Here is a 23,503-nt window from a genome sequence, read left to right as displayed (position 1 = left end):
ATTTAATTTTTTTGAGTTTTTTGCCGTCAAAAATAAAATACTTTTCAGATTATTCATTAATCAAAAACAGAAATTTTGTAATAAAAATAAACAACAGACGTGAGTCAGCTATGTGATTATCAGAAACTTTTTTTTGGTTTTTATCTAAGAAAATTTTCACAAATTTTTAAAGAAAACCACGAAAGTCTAGACTTCCTCTTACAAATTCCTTTGTTTTATCAAAGTTTTATCCAAATTTTATAAACCTTTATAAAGAATTCATAAAAACTTTATTAAACTAAAGTTTCTATAACCCTACTTACCATTTTCCCAACCCATTTCCCCTTACAGATTCAGCTCAACGAAAACAACGAAAAGCTCTACGAAGAGCGTCTACAATAGCGATGGCTTGGATGCCGCTAGTCAAGAGGTTAGCACCGCTAGCCTGCCCCAGTCCCAGATCCAGTTCAATGAAATCCGTACGCTTAAGCGCTCCCAACAGCTGGGTGGCCAATCTGTGCTGGATATAGCCGGAATTCGTGATCCGCGTACGGGTCGCATTTTAACCATTGGCGAGGCCATACAGCTACGCATTCTGGATGTGCGGACTGGAGAGATGTTAGTGGGTGATCGCCGCATTACGCTAGAACAAGCTGCCGACCAAGGACTGATTGATGCACAACTAGCCAGGCAATTGCTTCATCCCGGAGCAGGGCGAGATGCTAGCGGTCGAGAGCTGTCACTACTGGAGGTTATACAGCGCGAGATTACTGAAGCGGAATCCGGTTACGAGACGGCAGAGAAGCGGATCAAGGTAAACAACACGGTCACCGTAGAGCAAGCAACCGGAGAGCTGGGCTCTCCTGAGAATCCCCGCAACATTGCCGACGCCATTACCGCGGGGAGTGTGGACACCAAGACGGGCCTGTATCGCGTGAAATCTGGCCAGACGATCAGCCTGGCGGAGGCCTACGAGCGCGGCTACCTCATCCGGCACGAATCGGTGACAATCAAGTCGAATGCGCTGTGCCTGAGCGATGCGATTGCGCATGGCCTGGTCGATGGCGCCGGCTGGATAGCGGATCGTAACTCCGGCGACAAGTTCCGTCTGGACTCGGCCATTGCCAATCAACTAATAGACGCGAGTGTACGTGAAGTGGTGGACGCGAAACGCGATACGAAGATCACACTGCAGGAGGCACTGCAGTCGGGCGTTCTGAATGCCAAGACGGGTCGGTACGTTAACGAGGTAACCAAGGAGAAGTTAACCTTCGCGGAGGCGCGTAATCGTCAGTTAATCGTTAAACCCTACACGCTGAAGGACATCTGCGATCTGAACCTGCTCGATAAACAGGAACAGATCACGAGTCCCATGCGTCGCGAGAAACTGAGCATCATGCAGGCCATCGAGGCCGGTGTACTGGACGGTAACCTGCTCAAATGCATCACCAAACGTAAAGGTGAATTGGTCACCCTTCAGGAGGCCATTGCCGACGGTATTGTACTGCCTGCGGAGTGCAAGTACCGCGACTTTATGACCGGCGAGCTGATCAGCATTCCGGAGGCGGTAGAGCGCGGTCTGATCAGCTCGGTTGCCCAGCGTTCGATCTTTGACATTGACGGGTTCAAGGATCTGAGAAGTAATGACTATGTTAGCTTTAATGTGGCCCTGTCACGCGACCTTTTGCGTCGCAAGAGCACGGGCTTTGCCTTAGAGACCGGTAGGGATAGTCTAGTGCCACTGGAGGTGGCTGTAGGTGAGGGACTTGTCCGTCAAGAGGTTTACGAGATGTTTAGCCGCGGCATTGGGGTTCAGAATGCCAGTGGCAAGGAGCTTAGTGTCTTTGATTTGGTCTATCACAATCTGATTGACCCGAAGACGGGATATCTGTTAGATCCCAAGACAGGAGAGACAGTGCCCTTGGACACTGCCATCGAGCGGAAGTTCATCACTCCCGAGGGTGCTCTCCTTCTGAGCAGTTTGCTCAACATCACTCTAACCACGGAGACTGTGACGCGAACAATAAATCGTTATGTGACAATCAGGGCTGGCTCCCAGGAGCCGGGCGACAGTGTGCTGCTTACCTTTACGGAGGCAGTGCGTCAAGGTTTCATCGACGAAGAAAGACAACTCTTCAAAGATCCCAAAACGGGCAACATTTACTCTGTACAACAGGCCCTTAACTATGGCTTGTTAGTTCCCGATAGCAATCAAACTGTCCCGGAGCCAACGAATAGAAAGAAAACCAAGTCCACTATTACCATTGTGACCAAGCAAATTATACCTGAGGCAGAGCCCATCAAGCTCAATACCCAGCACACCAAATACGTGGAGAAGTCGGTGGAGATTCCCATTTCTCAGGAACTAGTGAAGCCACAGAGGGTAGTCTCCGAGTTCTTAAACATGGAAAAGAGCAGCTACATTGAACAGAATGTGACTGAGAGGCAGATCATGGAACTGCCACCAGGAGGTTGGCGACTCAAGGACGCCATTGAGCAGCGACTGTTTAACCCGGATACGGGTGTATTCCATGTCCAGGGCACCGATCGCTTGGTTAACTTTGAGGAGTGCATCAACAAGCAGATCATTAACAATCTTTCGGTTTCAGTAATTGATCCCAGCACTGGGGACAAGATCTCAGTGCAGTCGGCCTTTGAACGTGATATCTTGGATAGTTATGGTAACTACACCAACAGCAGGAAACAAGTACAGGGTATGCGTAGTGCCATTGACGAGAGTAAGATCATTTTGGAAACAGTTCCAGCTACAAGGGGTTCCAGTCAAAAGACAATTCTGCGCATCACTAGGGTTAACAACATTCCGGATGTGCTAGAGGTTTCCACACCCCTAAAGGATGCTCCGCCCAAGTTCGTAGAGGTGCTCACCTGCCAACGAGAGCTTGCCTCTCCAGAGCCCCTGCAAATTGCCCCAGGCGCTATCTACGATCCGTCCACAGCTCTGGTGATCTTCACACAAACTGGCGAGACTGAAAACATCTTCGATGCCGCCCGTCAGGGATTAGTAGATGAGCAGCTAATCAAGATTGTGGATCCCACAACGAAGAAACAGATTTCCGTAACCGAGGCCATAGCACGTTCTATTTACGATCCCAAGACTTCCACCATTTTGGATTCCGAGGGACAACCCGTGGACCTTATTACAGCCACAAAGCTGGGTCTTTTGAGTGTGGTGGGTGCTCCATTGGTTGCCGCCGAGGGAGCTCTAAGAACGGTGCGTTTCGTTACCGATCCCCGAACTGGTGAGCAAATCCCAGTGGAGGTAGCCTACGAGCGAGGCATTGTCTCACGGGATCAGCTGCATCGCGGTAGATCCTTTGACAGTGAACCAGCGACGATCGAGGAGAAGGTGGTAGTACTCCAGAGGATGCGCAAGGTCATTCTGAAGCCAAAGGATGCTCTACGCAAGGGAATTATCGATCAGGAGACCTGTGAAATACTAGAGAATACGAGCAACTTCACCAATACCAAGGGTGAGGTGGTCACCATTACCGAGGCTCTTAATGCAGGTCTGATTGATGGACGACGAGGTAAGATCATCGATCCTCAGAGCAATCGCGTGCTCAACTTCAGGGAGGCAGTGGAAGAGAAGATTTTAGATCCCGAACAGACCAATCATATTCTCATGCCATTGGCCAAGAGCTTATCGGTACCCCGCCTAGCAGATCAGGGATTGATTGATCCTCAGACACAGACTATTGTCCACCCGGAGAGCGGTTATCCACTGAGCATCCATGAGGCGATAGTATGCGAGGTGCTGGATCCCCATTCCACACTGCACAAGCCAGAAAAATGCACCCTGGAAGAGGCAATCACTAAGGGCATCGTCAACGCCGATGATTCCACATTCAACTACAAAAACAAGACCCTTAACATTACCGAGGCCATCGAAGCCAAGCTCTTCGATCCAAGCTACGATAAGCAAAAATCCAAGGTGGAAATTCCGCCGGTGGGTATGATATTCCCAGTGGCGGTGGAGAAGAGCCTTGTGGAGCCGTCAAAGCGTGTGGTTCTCCATCCAAGTACGAAGAAATCTCTACCCATTAAGCAAGCCATCGAAGAACACTTCATTATGTCCGTTCCGTACTCCCCGAAGCCAGATGCTATCGAGGTAGTGGCTGCCATGGAGCGAGATCTGATCGATGTGGCTGCCCAAACGCTGACGGTGCCGTCCACTGGGGAACGTATACCCCTGCGTCAAGCCATGGAAACTGGTGTTCTCGTGGTAAAGAATCTTTCAGATTTTGTGGTTACCCAGAAACCCATTCCCAAGACCGAGATCATGGAAACAGTGCGTGCCGTGCACACGGTGACCACCAAGACCATTGAGCTGATGCAGGGCTACGTTCTCATCTCCAACAACGAGGTGCAGAACGTTAACACCGGCGAAGTATGCAGCTTGGAGGAGGCCAAGGAGCTTGGAATCCTGCGCGAAGAATCCACAACTCGGGAGACCAAAGCATCGGCAGGCGAAAGTCCGGAATCAGTGGCTGTCCTAACCCCTGGCAGTGATCAAACTGTTGTAGTTGAGGAACGCACCCAGACAGTGGTGGTAAGTTCTGATACCCACAAGCAGGAGATGCAAGTGGTCAGCACAACGCAATCTACCAAGGAAACAGCCATTCCAAGTGCAAATGAAACCGAGACGAAGGGCACTAAGGAGCCATCGAAGACATTGCAGAATGTTAAGGATGCCGCTAAATTGGGGGCACTGGGAGTCATCGCAGCTCCTGTACTGGCTGGTGGAGCCATCGTGAGTGGCGTTAAAAGTCTTATTAAATCTGTGAAGTCTCCCACGGAAGATGCCAAGACCACTGCAAAACCAGAACAACCTCAGGTCAGCTTCATTGACCAGGAACGCCGCAATGTGCCACAGCAGCCGCAGCAAGTGCCAAATGAGGTGGACAATCTCCTCAACGAAACGGAGAACTTTATCAGTTCCACAACTGCCAACTTCATAGCCAATGAGAAACAGCAAGAGAAGCCCAAAGAGCTGCCACGTGAAGAAGTGACGCCCTTGGAAGTTGAATCAACCAGCACCCTGACCACCACAACAGTCACAACAATAACTACCTCAAAAACAACAACGGAGTCTGGAAACCTACAGCCAGCTGTGGTGGAAGATGTTACCACCACCACCACTGTTGAGGAGATTCCAGTTGTAGATGCGGTGAAGGAAGACACCGAGAAACCCAAGGAAGATAAAACTGATATTGTCAAGGTCACTGAAACTATTACCACTGTGACAACGAAAGATTCTCTGCCAGAAGAAACATCTCCAAAGGAATCAACTTCTGAAGAACCTAAAAAGGCAGAACCGGAAGTTGCAAAACCAGCTGAAAAGAAGCCTCTTGAAAAGGAACAAACCCCAGAACCAGCTCAAAAGGTGATAGCTTCCGAGACAGTCAAAGAAGTCTTTACTTCTGAGCCTGTTAAGAAGGAGAAAACTCCCGAACCAGCTAAGGTCACACAAAAAGAAACTTCTCCTGCTCCAGGCACCCAAAAAGAACCTTCTCCTGAACCCACTACCAAGCCTGAGCCCAAACCAAGAACTGCTTCCAAGGAAAAGGCTCCTGAAATCGAGCCACCATTTACTGCTCCACTGGCTCCATTTGTTGATCAAGTCACCGAGACCAAAGTAACAGAAATTACCACCCAAATCGAAGAACCTGTTACAACCTCTCAAACTATCACTACCATCACAACAACTGTAACCACAACCGAAGAACAACCCCAGGTTGAGGAAGTGACTGTGATTAGCCAGTCTCAGGATATTGTGGATGAGCCAGTTAAGGAACCTACAGTCCAAGAGCCCAGTAAAGTAGAGGAACCAAAGGAGGTGACTAAGCCTGAAGACAGCAGTACTGTGGTCCTTGAAGAAAGGGTTGTTACTATCGAAGAGCCAACTATCACAGAATCTACAGTAACCACAACAACAATTACAACAACCACAACTACTACAAGTAGTGCGGAGGATCTACCCCAAGAGATCATAGAAACAGTAAAGGAGACTGCTCAACCCGCAGACACACCGAAGACCACCAACGGTGATGAAAGCCAACCAGATGAAATTGTTGACACTGCAAAGAAAACGCCAGAGCAGGAGCCAGTGACACCTGTCCCAGCTCAACCCACTGAGACATCTCAAACCACTGAAACTGTTACCACAACTACCACCATTAAGGAAACACCACAACAACCTAGTGATCTTGAGCGTATTTCGGAACCTCAACCAACTTCGGACAAACATCAATCAGTGGTTGACTTCATTGAGCGAGAGAAGGGCACACAGCCAGCGGGGGAAAGTGGCAGCAATATTCTGAAGAACGTCAAGGATGCAGCCAAGTTGGGCGCTCTGGCCATTGTGGGAGCTCCCGTCCTCGCTGGCAAGGCTTTGGTCGATGCCCTGACCACGGAAAAGACACTCAAACCAGAACAATCCACAACTCAAGTGGTGACGCAGACAGTGGAAGAACTGCCAGCGGATGAAATCTCCACCACCAGCACCACATTAGTAACCAAGGTCACCACTACCACCACCACCACAACAACATCAACCGTTGAGGGCACGCCTGAAGATGAAGCCCGCGATGTTGTGGAGCTTCCTGCTGAATCAGTAGAAACCACTGGAAAACGTGAAGTGCCCAGGACACTGGCCATTGGTGATGCCATCTCTCAAAAACTGATCAGCCCCGACGAGTGCCAGGTGATAGTGGATGGCGAACAGCAGTCGCAGACTGTGTCCACGCTGCTCAAGGAGGAGCAGCTGAGTCCATTAGATGAAGTGCAAATCATTGACGAGAAGCTGATAGTACTGCAACAGGTATCCTACCTAGTAGATGCGGACACCGAGCTAACGCCCGAGAATCTGAGCGACCTTAATATCTACGATCCCGAGAATCAGTACTTTATTGATCCCAGCACTGGGCAGAAGATCTCCTTCCACACGCTGGTATTCGACATGAATGTTTTTAACCCAGAAACCATCTTGGTGAAAAACTTCAGTACCGGCAAGTACGAGACTCTGACAGCAGCTTTGGAACGTCCACTTCTGGACAGGCACACCGGTCACATGGTTGATCCCAAGACAGGCAAGAAAATTCCATTCTTTGAATGCATTTCCCGCCAATGGATAATCCGGGCCAATCCCGAAGAACAACGACCATCGGGCATCGAGAACGTGACCATTGACACACAGACCGGACAGGTGGTTCTTGACGATGGTCGGGTTTGCTCCATTGTTGAGGCCATCAACAGTGGCAAGCTGGACATTCAGTCGATATCGGTGCGCGACCCAGTCAGCGGTGAGGTGATTCCACTGCGTATGGCAATTGAGTTGGGGGTGGTAGACATGCAGGCAGGCACAGTGATAGACATCCAGACGCTCAAAGAGATTCCCATGGAGGTGGCCTTCCAGCTGGGTTTCCTAGTACCCGGTGCACGCAAGCCCATCTCCCTCGAAGCTGCCGTTCGCAAGGGTCTCTACGATCCCGAGACGGGCAAACTTTTCGACTCCGAGAGTCAGAACCAGGTTGACGTTCAGAAATCCATTGAAATTGGTTTAGTAGATCCAAAGATCTCTTTGATTGTGGATACGGTTACCAAGAAGGAAGTGAAGCTGGATTGCGCCATCGAAGATGACTTGGTGCTTCCAGCCACTGGTCAAATTAAGGACAACAAGAACAACACCCTGGTGCCGTTCGATGTGGGTGTGCAACAGCGCCTGCTGAAAACCGACAGCGTCACCTGGAGTCTACCGGAATTGCTGCAGCGTGAATACTATACGCCCAGCACTGGCAGGGTTCTCAATCCTGTTACCGGTGAGGAGATCCTTCTCCAGCAGGCTATTGAAATGGGCTTTGTAGAGCTAGAGACGACACTGGTCAAGGATGCCGATCATGACAAGATTTTGCCTGGCAAGGAGGCAGCAAAGGTGGGTCTGCTAGACACGGTTCGTGGCACGCTAAGCTCGCCCAACATCAGTCTTGATGAGGCCTTCGTCAAGGGTTATCTTATCAGCACCAAGAAACCGCTGTCCCTTGTCGATTGCCTGCTGCGTGGTCTCTACGATCCTTCGACAGCCAAGTTTACCATCGACGATAAGCAGCTGGACCTTAAGTCCGCCATTGCCCAGAAGCTCATCAATCCCGAAGAGCTGGTATTGCTTGATCCTAAGACAGAGTCCATTATTTCCATTTCCGAAGCAATAGCCAAGGGCTATCTTGATCCCATTGCTGGATTCGTAATCAATCCTTATGCCTCCACCAAGTTGTCCCTCAACGAAGCTCTGGAGAATCGCATTCTCATTCCGCCCAAGCGCAAGCGCAGCCTGCCCGATGCTGTCTACCGGGGTCTCTATGATCCCAAGACGGGTCAGTTCAGCAACACTGTGACTCGCGAGAAGCTAACAACTGAACGTGCCATTCGTAGAGGTATCCTCGATCCCGATTCGACGGTCGTCAATGTGGGTTCCGGTCAGATCATTCCATTTGGTGTGGCCACCGAGACGGGTATCGTGGACAGTAGACAGGGTACGGTGAGGGATGCCGATGACAATCCCATTGATTTCAAGGAAGCCTTCGATCGAGGTGTTTTGGTTGAAGCCAAGAAGCCACTGCGCCTCATTGAGGCGGTGGTGAAGAATGTCTACGATGAGGTGGATGGACACTTTGTCGATCCCAAGTCGGGCGAGAAACTCAACTTTGCCGAAGCCTTAAACACCAACTTACTGGATGAGCACAGTGTTCAGATCAGGGATTTCAAGACGGGTCTTTACAAACAGCTGAATCTAACCCATGCCAAGGATGAGGGTATCATTGATGCCCAGAATTCGAAGCTGCTGTATAACAATCAGACAATGACCCTCAAGCATGCCTTTGACATTGGCATCCTAATGGATGTCAATGCTCCCATCAGTATTCAGAGGGCAATTCATCAGGGACTCTTCGATGACAAGACTGGCAAGTTGACCGATCCCAGAACTGGTCGCCAGATCACTCTGCTCGAAAGCATGCGCAGTTTCGGGATTAATCCTCACCTGCCCTGCTACTTCGATGAACAGACAGAGCAGATGTACACGCTGAGTGAGACTTGTCGCAATGGCATTATCAATAGAAGGGAGGGTGTCTTCCGGGAACCGGGAAGCAATAGTTTTGTTCCCCTGGGTGAGGCCCTGAGCCTGGGTCTAATTGTTGACATCGAGAACGCCGGCTTTGGTCTGTACGAGCTACTATCCATGGGCTTCTATGACACTCCCACACGCAAGGTCCTACATCCGGTTACCAACCGCAAGCTAAATCTGAACGAAGCTTGCGTGGAGGATGTGGTTAGCTTGTCTTCCAGCTTGGTCAAGCACCATGAGACTGGCAAGTACCTTCGGTTAGCCAATGCCATTAAGGAGCAGTTAATTGATGACTCTAGGGGTTCCTATAATCTGGGCAGCGAGCAGTTGGATCTGCAGGAAGCTAGGGCCAGGGGCTTGATAGTTTCTAATCGACGTCTTCTCAGCCTTGAACTCGTCCTGCGTCAACAACTTTATCGTCCCGAAACAGGCAAGTTCTGTGATCCTACAACAGGAGAATACCTCGACCTCATTGAAGCAATTCATTCGGGCTTCATAGATCCCGCGACGACCGTGTTTAAGAACCAACTCACCGGCAAAGAGCTGCCGCTAACTGAAGCTATAGAGAATGGCGATATTGATATTTCCAAGGGTAGGGTATTCGATCCGAAGTCCAAGTCAGCTTATAACTATGATGTAGCACTATCGCGTGGCATTCTCGTGACCATTACCCGTCCTCTAACCGACCGTAATGATGTTGTCCGTCGCCAGGATAGCGTCGAGTTATTAGGACAAACGCCCGTTAGCGTTGTGATAAGCAAACCGCGAGAAATGTCCCTCGAAGAGGCCATTCGTTATAACATAATCGATCCCAAGACCGCTCTTGTTCGCGATTTCGATAGCTTTAAGTGCTTACCGTATTCGGTTGCCGTGGAACGCGGTCTCGTGGACACCACCAAGCGCACACTCGTCGATCCAAAGGCCCTGTACTTTGCCTTTGATCCCACTTTAATCGTTTACATTCGCGAACCGATCACCTTTGACCAGGCGGCCGAGTCTAAGTGTCTGGACTTGCAAACCGGATTGCTGACCTATGTGCCAGCAAGTGGACCTGCATCCGCACCAGCCACGTCAGCCAACGACGACAGTGCAAACGATTCTCTGACTGTCATCGAGACGCCCAAGGTATACACGCTCAAGGAGGCCGCCAGTGCGGGTGTAGTAGATCCCGACTCAGCACTGGTCAAGGATCTGGCCAAGGCCAAGTTGGTCCGTTTGCCGGAGGCCTTCCGCAAGGGCCTTATGGATGCCAACAAGGCGAATGTACTCAATACCCAGACCTCGAAGCTCTGCACCCTGCAGGAGGCATACGAGAGTGGCCTGATCTGTACACCCAAGCGCTCATTTGGTTTGCTAGAAGCCATCACCTTTAACCTGTACAACCCAACCAATGGATGCCTAGTTGATCCCTTCCAAATGCATCCCGACATCATCCGCCGTCGCAAGTTCACTCTGGCCGAGGCCATTGGCTCAGGTTTGGTGGATCCATCGTCGACGGTAGTGCGTGATCCCAATACAGGGGTCATTCTACCACTGGCGGCAGCCATTAGCAGTGGCTTAATCGATGCCAACGATGGTCGCCTGACCGATGCCAATGAGCCCAAGAACAACATTGACCTGGTGAAGGCCGCCGAGAAGGGTCTGCTCCTGCCCGCAGAACAGAGGGTAAGTCTCAGTCGATGTCAGGTTAATACTTTCAATTTCCATCACCGATCACCGATCTCGAAACCGGAAATGAGAATGCAACAAATTACTGCAAGAAATTACAGCAAAATTATTTTAATTCTAAATTTAAAGCTTTGTTCGTGGCATGTTTGGTATATATACTATCTATCTACTATTGATATTGATTATGATATGGTTTCGACATTTTTTTTAAAGACATTTTTTGATCAGCGCGCTGTCTCTTTCTATCTATTTCTGTCTATCTCTGTCTCTACTTAAAAACTCAACTCTCTCTCTTTATCATCTCAGACTAACCAAGATGTGAGCTTTCAGCAAATTTTACTTTGCAAATCATATTTATTATTATTTTGCAAATCTCTTATATTGCAGCGCATGGCATTCAGTTTTATGTTCTATATATCGTATTTTTCGCTGATATCGCTTTGAGTTATCAAGCGGCAAGCAGCCACAATAATGCAAGATCAGAGTCAGCAAGTACATCACAGATCACAGATCACATCCAACATCTCCATAGAAAATCGTACTCCATCGATCGCGCTTTATCAGACCGAAGAGCAATGTCTCATACTCCTCCTACTCCGCATAAATGACGTCGGCAATAGGACAACATATTCTCAATACTCTATATATACTCTATATCTCTCTCGATTTGTCTATAACACTAGCATACGATACCCTTTCCATTCGAACTTGCACACATATAGCCTTTTTTCCTTTTTCCACCCTCTCTACTCCTAGGCAGTATAAATTGTAGGATCAGATCAGTCTTTAACTATCTTTAATATATAATTAAAGATTGATCTGATTAGATTCTATCTTTTGCTCTTAGTTTTGGACTAAGGTTAAGTTTTCCATTTCCAGCCCAGGCTTTAGTTATTATTTTTTACAACTTGTTTAAATACCAATTTTCTACCTATTTTTCAGCATATCAATATTTTTTATATATATTATTTCGTTTGCAGTTTTAATTTGACAAAACAAAACCCTTAAAAACCAAAATTAACACTAACCAAAAATATAAAACGAAACCCAACAAAACCAAAACGAAAACAAAAACAAAACCATTAAAACGTAGTTAGTGCCTACTAAAAGTAAAAACAACTCGTAGTTGCTAGTCCCCAGTAGTGCTCGTTTTCCCAAAGTAGTAAACCTTGGTGTTTGTATGTATGTCTTTATAACTTACTTTGGTTTATGTTAACTGCTTTTTTAATCATAATACTTTAATGCTTGCTACCAAACCAACCGCTTTGCCCTAAGTCTTTGCCTTGCAACCGCTTCAGCAATGTGTTCTTTCCAGCTATGTTTGTGTTTTTTTTATATAAATATATATATATTTTGTGTTCCATTTATCTATCGACATTTCAGTATATATATATATATACGATATCTATGAAATCTCTTTATAAACCCCCTTTATAGCGACCCGTATCGAGCTAAGAAGTTCTTTTTGATTTTGAGAGTATTTCTAATGATAATATTTCTTACCCTTCTAACCATAATATGTCGTATATAGCAAGCAGTATTCGAGAAGTTCAACATGTGCGAGGAGAACGTTAATGATCTGTTAAAATGGGTCACCACTGTGGAACAGAAAATCTCAAGTGTTGGCGGACCTCGCGAAAAGATCGATGAGTTACGCAACCAGATTAATGCCCTTAAGGTAAGTACTAAATGTTACCTTAACTTTCTAACATCTAACATCTAATACTATCGTCTTCTAATAGCAAATCAAGGATGAGATCGAGTCTCAGCAGCGACCAGTTGCCACTTGTTTGGAGCAAATCCGTCAGATTGTGCTCACCGGTGGCGATGTTCTGTCTGCCCCTGAAGTGACCACTCTGGAGAACTCTGGTCGAGAGTTGCGTTCTCGTGTCGATCGTGTCAATGATCGTACGGTGCGCTTGCTCCGCCGCCTGGAAGCTGGCCGAGATGAGTTGACCAAGCTGCGTAGCGAGTTGGATGTCTTCTCCGATTGGCTGCAGGTTGCCCGACGCACTCTCGAGGACAAGGAGCGTTCCCTGTCCGACCTAACTCGTCTACCCTCGCAGGCGGATTCGGTTCGAGAGTTTGTTAGTGATGTGATTGGTCATCAGGCTGATCTGCGCTTCATCACCATGGCTGCCCAGAAGTTTGTGGACGAGAGCAAGGAGTTCTTGGCCATTCTCAATGACTTCCGTACTTCACTACCTGAACGTTTGCCACATGTGGAACCGCTTTCCAGTGCCGAAAGTCCTATCCGTCAAGAGGTGTCGCTGGTCTCGGCGCAGTACAAGGATCTGCTGAACCGTGTCAACGCTCTGCAAGATCGCGTGTCCGGTTTGGGTGGACGCCAGCGTGAGTACCAGGATGCCTTGGACAAGGCCAACGAGTGGCTGAGGAGTGTACATCCACGTGTTTCGCGTATTATCTCCGAACCGATTGCTGGTGACCCGAAGGGAGTCCAAGATCAGATGAACGAAGCCAAGGCCCTGCACAACGAGCTCCTCTCCAGTGGCCGTTTGGTGGACAACGCCCAGCAGGCTCTTGACAATCTGCTGCGCAGTCTTGGTGGCCAACTTAGTCCCATGGAGATCAATCAGCTGGAGCTGCCTATTGCAGATCTTAAGAACAACTACCAGCAGCTGTTGGACAACCTGGGCGAGCACTGCAAAACTTTGGACAAGACTCTGGTACAGTCGCAAGGAGTACAGGATGCTCTGGACAGTCTTGTGGGATGGGTCAACCAGGCTGAGGATAAGTTCAAGGTCAACCTGCGTCCCGCTTCGCTCATCAAGGAGCGTCTGCAGGAGCAGATCCGCGAGCACAAGGTCCTGCTGGCCGATCTTCAATCTCACCAGGCCAGCATTGACAGCGTCCAAATCTCGGCCAAACATCTGCTTGCCAGCGCCTCGAATGCCCGAATTGCCAAGAAGGTGGAATCGAATCTTAACGATGTGACGGTCAAGTTCGAGAAACTGTACGAGAAGGCCAACAAGCGTGGCGAGTTCTTGGACGATGTCTACAACCGTCTAGGCAGGTATCTGGATGAGATCAGCACTGTGGAGCAGCGTATGGCCAGTTTGCAAGAGGCATTGGATAGCCGTGAGACCAGCCTGCTTTCCACCGAAGAGTTGGCTCGCCGTATGAACGAGCTGTCCCGTGACAAAGATCAACTGGCACCGCAATTCGAGGATTGCGTGCGCAATGGCAAGGATCTGATTAGCCTGCGCGATGTCACCGATACCGGAGTGCTGCGTGATCGCATCAAGGCACTGGAATCTCAGTGGCGCAACATTAACATCAGCATTGATGAGCGCGCCAAGTTGTCCAAGCAGAAGGCCGAGCAACAGCTGGCTTATGAGGGACTGAAGGATCAGGTTCTTTCCTGGCTGGCCAGCACCGAAGCGCGAGTTAACGGTCTGCCTCCAGTAGCCATCGATCTGGACAGGATTAAGCAGCAGCACGATGAGCTGAAGCCAATCTGCAAGGATTACCGCGACTATGCTCCAACTATTGACAAGATCAACGATATTGGAGCGCAGTACGATGCTCTGATCCGTCCGGAGAGTCCTGCCCGCAAACGGTCTACTTATAGTCCGATTAAGCGAGCAAGTCCGCTGCGACGCATGTCCGGAGATGCCAGAAGCCCCAGCCCCACCAAGGGAGGCATCCTGTCGCCACTATCGACTGGTTCCAGTGGATTCGGTAGCCGCAGATCCTCCCAGGACGGTTTCCAGCTGTCTGAGCTATCTCCGGTGCAGCAGCAGCTGAGCGAGATCAACAATCGCTACGGGCTGATTGGCGTGCGCCTGAATGATCGCCAACATGAGCTGGACAACCTTAATGAGGAGCTGCGAAAGCAATACGAGAACCTCAAGGGATTGGCTCAGTTCCTGGATCGTATCCAACGCCAGCTTCCTAAGGAGTCTGTATCCAACAAGGACGAGGCAGAACGCTGCATTAAGCAGGCCCGAAAGATCTTGGAGGACATGTACGAAAAGCAGAGCCTACTTGACACCACCAAGGCTCAGGTCAAGGACATCCTCCGACGTAAGTCCGATGTACCCGGCGCCGAACAGTTGCGCCAGGAGAACGATAGCATCCAAGAGAAGTGGAAGAATCTCAACGACATCTGCAAGAACCGCATTGCCTTCTCCGAGAAGCTGCGTGACTTTTTGGATACCCATGGAAACTTGAAGAGCTGGCTGGACAGTAAGGAGCGTATGCTAACCGTGCTGGGTCCCATCTCTTCCGATCCCCGTATGGTCCAGAGCCAAGTGCAGCAGGTGCAAGTGCTTCGCGAGGAGTTCCGTACTCAGCAACCCCAGCTTAAGCACTTCCAGGAGCTGGGACATGATGTGGTTGACCATTTGGCTGGCACACCCGATGCCCAGGCCGTCGAAATCAAACTGAAGGACATTCTGGGCAAGTGGGAGGATTTGGTTGGAAAACTGGACGATCGTGCCAATAGCTTGGGCGGTGCCGCTGACAGTTCCAAGGAGTTTGATGCAGCCGTCAATCGTTTGCGTGAGGCTCTGCAGAACATCAGCGATAATCTGGATGCCCTGCCCACAGATGGCGATCACCAAGAGAATCTACGCAAGATCGAAAACCTAGAGCGACAGCTCGAAGGTCAACGTCCTCTGTTGGCTGATGTAGAGCAATCCGCTGCCACCCTCTGCAACATTCTGGGTGATCCTGCCTCACGTGCCGATGTGAACTCTCGTGTGGCTGCTCTGGAGAAGCAGTACTTGGCGCTCCAGAAGAAACTGGACACCAAGAAGGCAGAAACGGAGGCTTCGCTACGCGATGGCCGCCACTTTGCCGAGAACTGCTCCAAGACTCTTGGTTGGTTGGGAGGAGAGCTCTCTAACCTGACCGACCGACTGCTGGTTTCCGCCCACAAACCCACACTGCAGCACCAGATCGACACCCATGAACCGATCTACCGTGAGGTGATGGCCCGTGAGCATGAGGTCATCATGCTGATCAACAAGGGCAAGGATCTTTCCGATCGCCAACAGGATCGTGGAGTGAAACGTGATTTGGACCGAATCCAACAGCAGTGGGAGAAACTTCGTCGTGAAGCCGTCGATCGCCACACCCGACTTCAGACTTGCATGGAGCATTGCAAGAAGTATTCCCAGACCTCGGAGACCTTCTTGGCCTGGTTGCGCACCGCTGAGGATAAGTTGTCGGATCTAACGCCCGGCGTTTTGTCCAAGGCTAAGCTGGAGACGCGTCTGCGTGATCTGCAGACCTTCCGTAGCGAGGTGTGGAAGCATTCCGGAGAGTTCGAAAACACCAAGGGATTGGGAGAGACGTTCCTCACAAGCTGTGACATCGACAAGGAACCGATTAAGGCCGAACTCCAGGACATCCGTGACCGCTGGGAGAGATTAAACAACGATTTGATTGCCCGTGCCCATGAGATTGAGAACTGCTCGCGTCGTTTGGGTGACTTCAATGATGAGCTGCGAAACCTGGACCATTCGTTGGGTCGTTGCGAGGATCGTCTTGCTGCCCACGATGCTCTTGGTGGAGCCGCCAAGGATCCGAAGCTTCTGGAGCGTGTTAAGGCCATTCGCGAAGAGCTCACCAACTTGAGCAAGCCCCTGCAGTCGCTCAAGGCTTTGGCCAAGGACATCAGTGCCGAGGCCAGGGCTGCTGGTGGCGATGCTGACCATTTGACCAGTGAAGTCGATGGTCTGGCTGACCGTATGTCCGAGCTTCAGGGACGCCTGGATGATCGCTGTGGCGAACTGCAATCCGCAGCCACCGCTGTGTCCCAGTTTAACGAACAAATGAAGAGTTTGGGCATCGATCTGAACGATCTGGAGACGGAGATTGAGAAGCTTTCGCCACCTGCCCGTGAGATTAAGATCGTGCAAGGGCAAATCGACGATGTTGGCAAGATCCAGAACAAATTGGATCGTCTGGTGGGTCGTTTGGAGGATGCCGAGCGTGCCGCTGACGTTTTGGTGGATGCTGGATTCGCTGCTGATACCACTCAGACCCGCGAACAAATCTCGACTCTGCGAAAGACCTTGGGTCGCTTGGATAACCGAGTGCGTGATCATGAGGAGAATCTCCATGCTACTTTGAAGGCTCTACGCGAATTCTACGACAACCAATCTCAGACTTTGGATGACATCCAAGACGTGAGCGATGAGTTCAAGCGCATGAAGCCTGTAGGCTCGGAACTGGATCAGATTCGCCGCCAGCAAGAGGACTTCCGTAACTTCAGGGAGCGCAAGGTAGAACCATTGGCCCTCAATGTTGACAAGGTCAATGTAGCTGGAAGGGATCTAGTGCGCTCAGCTGGCAGTGGTGTCTCCACCACGGCCATTGAAAAGGATTTGGAGAGGCTGAACGACCGCTGGAACGATCTGAAGGAACGCATGAACGAGCGAGATCGTCGCTTGGATGTGGCTCTGCTGCAATCTGGCAAGTTCCAGGAAGCATTGGCTGGTCTATCCAAGTGGCTCAGTGACACCGAAGAGATGGTAGCCAATCAGAAGCCGCCAAGCTCTGACTACAAGGTTGTGAAGGCCCAACTGCAGGAGCAAAAGTTCCTCAAGAAAATGCTGTTGGATCGCCAAAACTCGATGGGTTCTCTGGCCAATCTCGGCAAAGAAGTTGCCAATCACTGTGAGCCCGCCGAGCGTGCCTCTATTGAGAAGCAGTTGAACGATCTAATGAAGCGATTCGATGCCCTGACCGATGGAGCCGAGCAACGTGAATTGGATCTGGAGGAAGCCATGGAGGTGGCCAAGCGATTCCATGACAAGATTAGCCCCCTGGAACTTTGGCTGGACAACACTGAACGATCGGTTAAGGCCATGGAACTGATACCTACCGACGAAGAGAAGATCCAGCAGCGTATCCGCGAACACGATCGCCTGCACGACGAGATCCTGGGCAAGAAGCCCGACTTCACCGATCTCGCTGATGTGGCCGCCCAGCTGATGCATTTGGTCAGCGACGAGGAGGCCGTGAATCTGGGCGAGAAGGTGCGCGGTGTGACTGAGAGATACACCGGATTGGTAGATGCCAGCGACAACATTGGAGCTCTGCTCGCCGAATCCCGCCAGGGATTGCGTCACTTGGTCTTGAGCTATCAGGATCTGGTGGCCTGGATGGAGAGCATGGAGGCCGAGCTGAAGCGCTTCAAATCCGTTCCAGTTTATGCTGAAAAACTTCTGGAACAGATGGATCATTTGTTGGAATTGAACGAGAACATTGCTGGTCACGCTTCGAATGTGGAGTCCACTGTGGAATCCGGAGCCGAGCTGATGAAGCACATTTCCAACGATGAGGCCATCCAACTGAAGGATAAACTCGATTCTCTGCAGCGTCGTTATGGTGACTTGACCAACCGTGGTGGAGATCTGCTGAAGAGTGCCCAGAATGCTCTGCCGTTGGTGCAACAATTCCATGAAGCTCACAACCGCTTGGTGGAATGGATGCAAAGTGCCGAGGCTGCCCTGGCTCCCAGTGAGCCCCGACAGGCTGATGTTCTGCGTTTGGAGGGTGAATTGGCCGATATGCGTCCCATTCTGGACAGCATTAACCAAGTGGGACCACAGCTGTGTCAACTCTCGCCAGGAGAGGGTGCCGCTACCATTGAGAGCATCGTCACCCGGGACAACCGTCGTTTCGATTCCATTGTGGAGCAAATCCAACGTAAGGCCGAACGTCTGCACCTGAGCAACCAGCGTGCCAAGGAAGTGACCGGTGATATCGATGAGCTACTCGAATGGTTCCGCGAAATGGACACCACACTTCGTGAGGCGGATCTGCCGGCCATGGAACCCAAATTGGTGCGTGCCCAGTTGCAGGAGCATCGTTCCATCAACGACGACATTTCCAGCCAGAAGGGACGTGTACGTGATGTTACGGCCGCCTCCAAGAAGGTGCTTCGTGAATCCCCACAGAGCGAGAACACTGCCACTCTTCGTGAGAAACTGGATGATCTGAAGGAGATCGTCGACACTGTGGCTCAGTTATGCAGCGAACGTTTGGGTATCCTGGAGCAGGCACTGCCTCTGTCCGAGCACTTTGCCGACTCCCATCAGGGACTCACCGCCTGGCTGGATGACATGGAGCAGCAGATTTCGCGGTTGAGCATGCCAGCTTTGCGTCCCGACCAGATCACTCTGCAGCAGGACAAGAACGAGCGTCTGCTCCAATCCATTGCCGAGCACAAGCCTCTGTTAGACAAGCTGAACAAGACTGGCGAGGCTTTGGGAGCATTGGTGGCCGATGATGATAGCGCTAAGATCAACGAGATTTTGGACACGGACAATGCCCGTTATGCCGCTCTCCGTTTGGAACTGCGTGAGCGCCAGCAGGCGCTTGAGAGTGCTCTGCAGGAATCCAGTCAGTTCTCCGACAAGCTGGAGGGTATGCTGCGTGCTCTGGCCAACACCGTGGACCAGGTCAATCAATTAGATCCTCTGTCCGCTCTGCCCCAGAAGATTCGCGAGCAGATCGAGGATAATGATGCTTTAATGGATGATCTTGACAAGCGTCAGGATGCCTTCAGTGCTGTACAGCGGGCTGCTAATGATGTAATCGCCAAGGCTGGAAACAAATCCGATCCCGCAGTGCGTGACATCAAGGCCAAGCTAGAGAAGCTGAACAACCTGTGGAAGGATGTGCAAAATGCCACCAAGAAACGCGGCAGCTCATTGGACGACATCCTTAGCGTGGCCGAACCCTTCTGGAAGCAGCTTAACAGCGTTATGAAGACCCTGAAGGATCTGGAGGAGACACTCTCCTGCCAGGAGCCACCAGCGGCACAGCCACAAGACATCAAGAAGCAACAGGTGGCACTGCAAGAGATCCGTCATGAGATTGACCAGACCAAGCCCGAGGTGGAGCAGGTGCGTCGCCATGGAAGCAACTTGATGAACATGTGCGGAGAGCCCGATAAGCCAGAGGTTAAGAAGCACATCGAAGATTTGGACAATGCCTGGGACAACATCACGGCATTGTATGCCAAACGCGAGGAGAACCTCATCGATGCCATGGAGAAGGCCATGGAGTTCCACGAGACCCTGCAGAACCTTCTCAAGTTCCTGACCAAGGCCGAGGACAAGTTTGCCCATCTGGGTGCCGTGGGTTCGGACATTGATGCCGTCAAGCGACAGATTGAACAGCTCAAATCGTTCAAGGATGAAGTCGATCCGCATATGGTTGAAGTAGAAGCATTAAACAGGTAAGGTCTTCTAGTAGAGATTTAAGGATTCTTTTGACTTTATTCAAATTTATAAATCTAATATTCCATTGCCGTGTGTGGTGTCTATCTCAACTTGTGAATTGGCAGAGGTCTCAAAAGGCAAGATAGTTTCAAAAAGAATTATAGTTCGTTCGTTCGTTCGTTCGTTGTTGTGAATATTTACTGTTAAGTGCCTGCTACTGCAAAGATCCGGAATTTCGAAGATCTTTGAAACGAAGCTGAGCTAAGCATGTTATTTTGATTGCCACAAATTATCCTGTTGCATGCAATGCAAAAAAGAAACGAAAACACTTGCCACATACTTTTGATTTTTAGCTTGCTTTTGTCTCTGAGTGCCTCTTAATTTCCCTCACTAATCCTCTGTTACTCAATCTTACAGACAAGCTGTGGAACTGACGGAACGCACTTCACCCGAGCAGGCGGCATCGATCCGCGAACCCCTGTCAGTGGTTAACCGCCGATGGGAGGCGCTACTCCGCGGCATGGTCGACCGCCAGAAGCAACTGGAGCACGCCCTGCTGCACTTGGGTCAATTCCAGCATGCTCTCAACGAGCTGCTGGTCTGGATCAACAAGACCGACAGCACTCTCGACCAACTGAAGCCGGTAAGATGAGGGATTTATAAATCTTGAAAAGTATATCCTCATATATGGTTATTATATTCTAGATTCCTGGAGACCCACAACTGCTCGAGGTTGAGTTGGCCAAGCTTAAAGTGCTGGCCAATGACATTCAGGCCCATCAGAACTCAGTGGACACACTGAACGATGCGGGCAGACAGTTGATCGAAACCGAGAAGGGCTCTGTGGAGGCATCTACCACCCAGGAGAAGCTCCGCAAGCTCAACAACGAGTGGAAGCAGCTACTGCAAAAGGCCAGCGACCGACAGCATGAGCTGGAAGAAGCTCTGCGCGAGGCTCATGGATACATCGCCGAGGTCCAGGATATTTTGGGCTGGCTGGGCGATGTGGACGCTGTGATTGGTGCCAGCAAACCGGTGGGAGGACTCCCTGAGACTGCCACCGAGCAGCTAGAACGCTTCATGGAGGTGTACAACGAGTTGGATGAGAACAGGCCCAAGGTGGAAACGATTCAGGCCCAGGGGCAGGAGTACATTAAGCGACAGAACCAGATGAAGGTATCGTCTAGCAATTTGCAGCATACTCTTCGTACGCTGAAACAACGCTGGGATGCCGTGGTATCCCGTGCATCTGACAAGAAGATCAAGTTGGAGATTGCACTCAAGGAGGCAACCGAGTTCCATGACACCCTACAAGCCTTTGTCGAATGGCTGACCCAGGCCGAAAAGCTACTTTCCAATGCCGAACCCGTATCTCGAGTCCTGGAAACAATTCAGGCCCAGATGGAGGAGCACAAAGTGCTGCAGAAGGATGTGAGCACCCATCGCGAAGCCATGCTTCTGCTGGACAAGAAGGGAACACACCTGAAGTACTTCAGTCAGAAACAGGACGTGATCTTGATCAAGAATCTGCTCGTGTCTGTGCAACATCGTTGGGAACGCGTGGTGAGCAAGGCTGCGGAACGCACTCGTGCTCTGGACCATGGCTACAAAGAGGCCCGCGAGTTCAACGACGCCTGGAGTGGCATGATGCAGTATCTGCAGGAAACCGAACAGGTGCTGGATCAGATCATCGAGGAGGCCACTGCCTCCAAGGAACCACAGAAGATCAAGAAGTACATTGGCAAGCTAAAGGAGACGCATCGTCAACTGGGTGCCAAGCAGTCCGTCTACGACGGCACCATGCGCACCGGAAAGAACCTGTTGGAGCGGGCACCGAAGGGCGATCGCCCAGTGCTCGACAAAATGCTGCTGGAGCTGAAGGAACAATGGACCCGAGTGTGGTCCAAGAGCATCGACCGCCAACGCAAGTTGGAGGAGGCTTTGCTCCTTTCCGGACAGTTCAGCGATGCTCTGGGTGAGCTGCTTGATTGGTTGAAGAAGGCTAAGAGCCGCCTGAACGAGAACGGACCTGTCCACGGAGATCTGGAGACTGTCCAAGGTCTATGCGAACACCATAAGCACATTGAGCAGGATCTGCAGAAGCGCGCTGCCCAGATGCAGGGAGTCCTTAAGACTGGACGTGACCTGGAGCGGTCTGGAAACAATCCGGAAGTTGGACGTCAGCTTGACGAAATGCAGTCCATTTGGGAGGAGGTTAAGAGCGCTGTTGCCAAGCGCGGCGAACGTCTCCAGGTTGCTCTCGTTGATGCCGAGAAGCTGAATGCCCGTGTCCAGGCTCTCTTTGACTGGCTGGATCATGCTGAGCACAAGCTACGATATGCCAAGAATGCTCCTGATGATGAGAAGGTATCGCGCGAAATGATGGACATCCATATGGAGTTCATGAAGGATTTGCGAGTTCGCGAACGCGAGAAGACCGAGACTTTCGAGTACGCCGAGGACATCATCAACAAGGCCTATCCCGATGCCATTCCAATCATTAAGAACTGGCTGTCAATCATTCAGCAACGCTGGGAGGAGGTGCGCCAATGGGCCATCAACCGCGAATCCAAGCTGGAGCAGCACCTGCAGTCGCTTAAGGACTTGGACGACACCATCGAAGAGCTGCTGGCCTGGCTCAGCGGTCTTGAGGGCACTCTATTGAGTAAGTTATGGGATTACTTTAAATTCTTTCAGAAACTAATTCAAATTTTTTGTAGACCTGAAGCACGAGCAATTGCCTGATGAGATTCCTCCAGTGGAGAAACTGATCGAGGATCACAAGGAGTTCATGGAGAACACGGCCCGCCGCCAGAACGAAGTGGACCGTGCCTGCAAGCCAAGACCACTGCCACCAGGTGCCCGCAAGCCATCGCGCAGCGGCAAGACGCCAGTGTGAGTATATTGCTGATCCTTCAAGTTGCTGCCAAAACTATATAGCTAAGCTGTATATATCCTCTGTATATTATCGTTTTGTATATTTATTTTTGCCAATTTCTTTTTTATATACTTTCTTTTGTATCCACCACCTTTATTGCTACAAAAATATTCCAAAAACAAAAACCAAAACCAAAAACCCCCCGCAACGTCTTGCACCACCTACTTTTCTGCCTATCCAAAAACCACACCAACTACCGATCGATAGTCGTGGCTCCAGTCACGATCTGCGTGAGCAGTCACCCGACGGCACCCTGAGGCGTCAAAGGTTTGGCCGCAAGTTTATACTCTAATGCTTGCTACTCGTTATCATCCACTTGCCAAAGTGGCGAATGTGCTTACCCACCATCTACTCACGAATGGACTTAGTGATTGCCTAACATCTGATATATATATCCCCGATACCCAAGATATACTTCCCTTAAATCCCCCTTAAGTAGCGCTAAAACCCGTAGCTGCTAACGCACAAAAATCATACCAACTCAGCACTCCAACTACACAAACCACCCTGCTTAATCACTGCTGCTAAAATTATTGCTTGTTTAATCTTATGTTTAGTATATATGATTAATAATAT

The 23,503-nt window shown here is 50.3% G+C and overlaps 1 protein-coding gene across 45 annotated transcripts in view; it reads left to right on the top strand.

Moving 5' to 3' along the window:
• The window catches only part of LOC108106243 (dystonin), an 82,580-nt gene that overhangs the window by 51,787 nt on the left and 7,290 nt on the right, over positions 1-23,503 (top strand). For 16 of the 45 annotated variants that reach the window (XR_005993686.1, XM_041817999.1, XM_041818000.1 and 13 more), the window contains 8 exons: positions 331-10,783; positions 12,318-12,464; positions 12,529-20,006; positions 20,115-20,126; positions 20,407-20,632; positions 20,695-22,654; positions 22,710-22,884; positions 23,135-23,194. Coding sequence is in view for 44 of the 45 variants with exons in the window: in XM_041817999.1 (XP_041673933.1) it covers positions 331-10,783; positions 12,318-12,464; positions 12,529-20,006; positions 20,115-20,126; positions 20,407-20,632; positions 20,695-22,654; positions 22,710-22,884; positions 23,135-23,194 (20,511 nt within the window). In the remaining variant the exon portion in view is untranslated. The remainder of the gene's footprint in view (positions 1-330; positions 10,784-12,317; positions 12,465-12,528; positions 20,007-20,114; positions 20,127-20,406; positions 20,633-20,694; positions 22,655-22,709; positions 22,885-23,134; positions 23,195-23,503) is intronic. The other 29 variants (XM_041818038.1, XM_041818034.1, XM_017213201.2 and 26 more) reach the window with 6 other exon arrangements.

Source organism: Drosophila eugracilis, unplaced genomic scaffold, assembly GCF_018153835.1.
Source record: "Drosophila eugracilis isolate 14026-0451.02 unplaced genomic scaffold, ASM1815383v1 contig_1172, whole genome shotgun sequence".
Taxonomy (NCBI): Eukaryota; Metazoa; Arthropoda; class Insecta; order Diptera; family Drosophilidae; genus Drosophila; species Drosophila eugracilis.
Note: the sequence above shows the minus strand (reverse complement) of the source record. Positions and strands in the feature narration are given on the sequence as shown.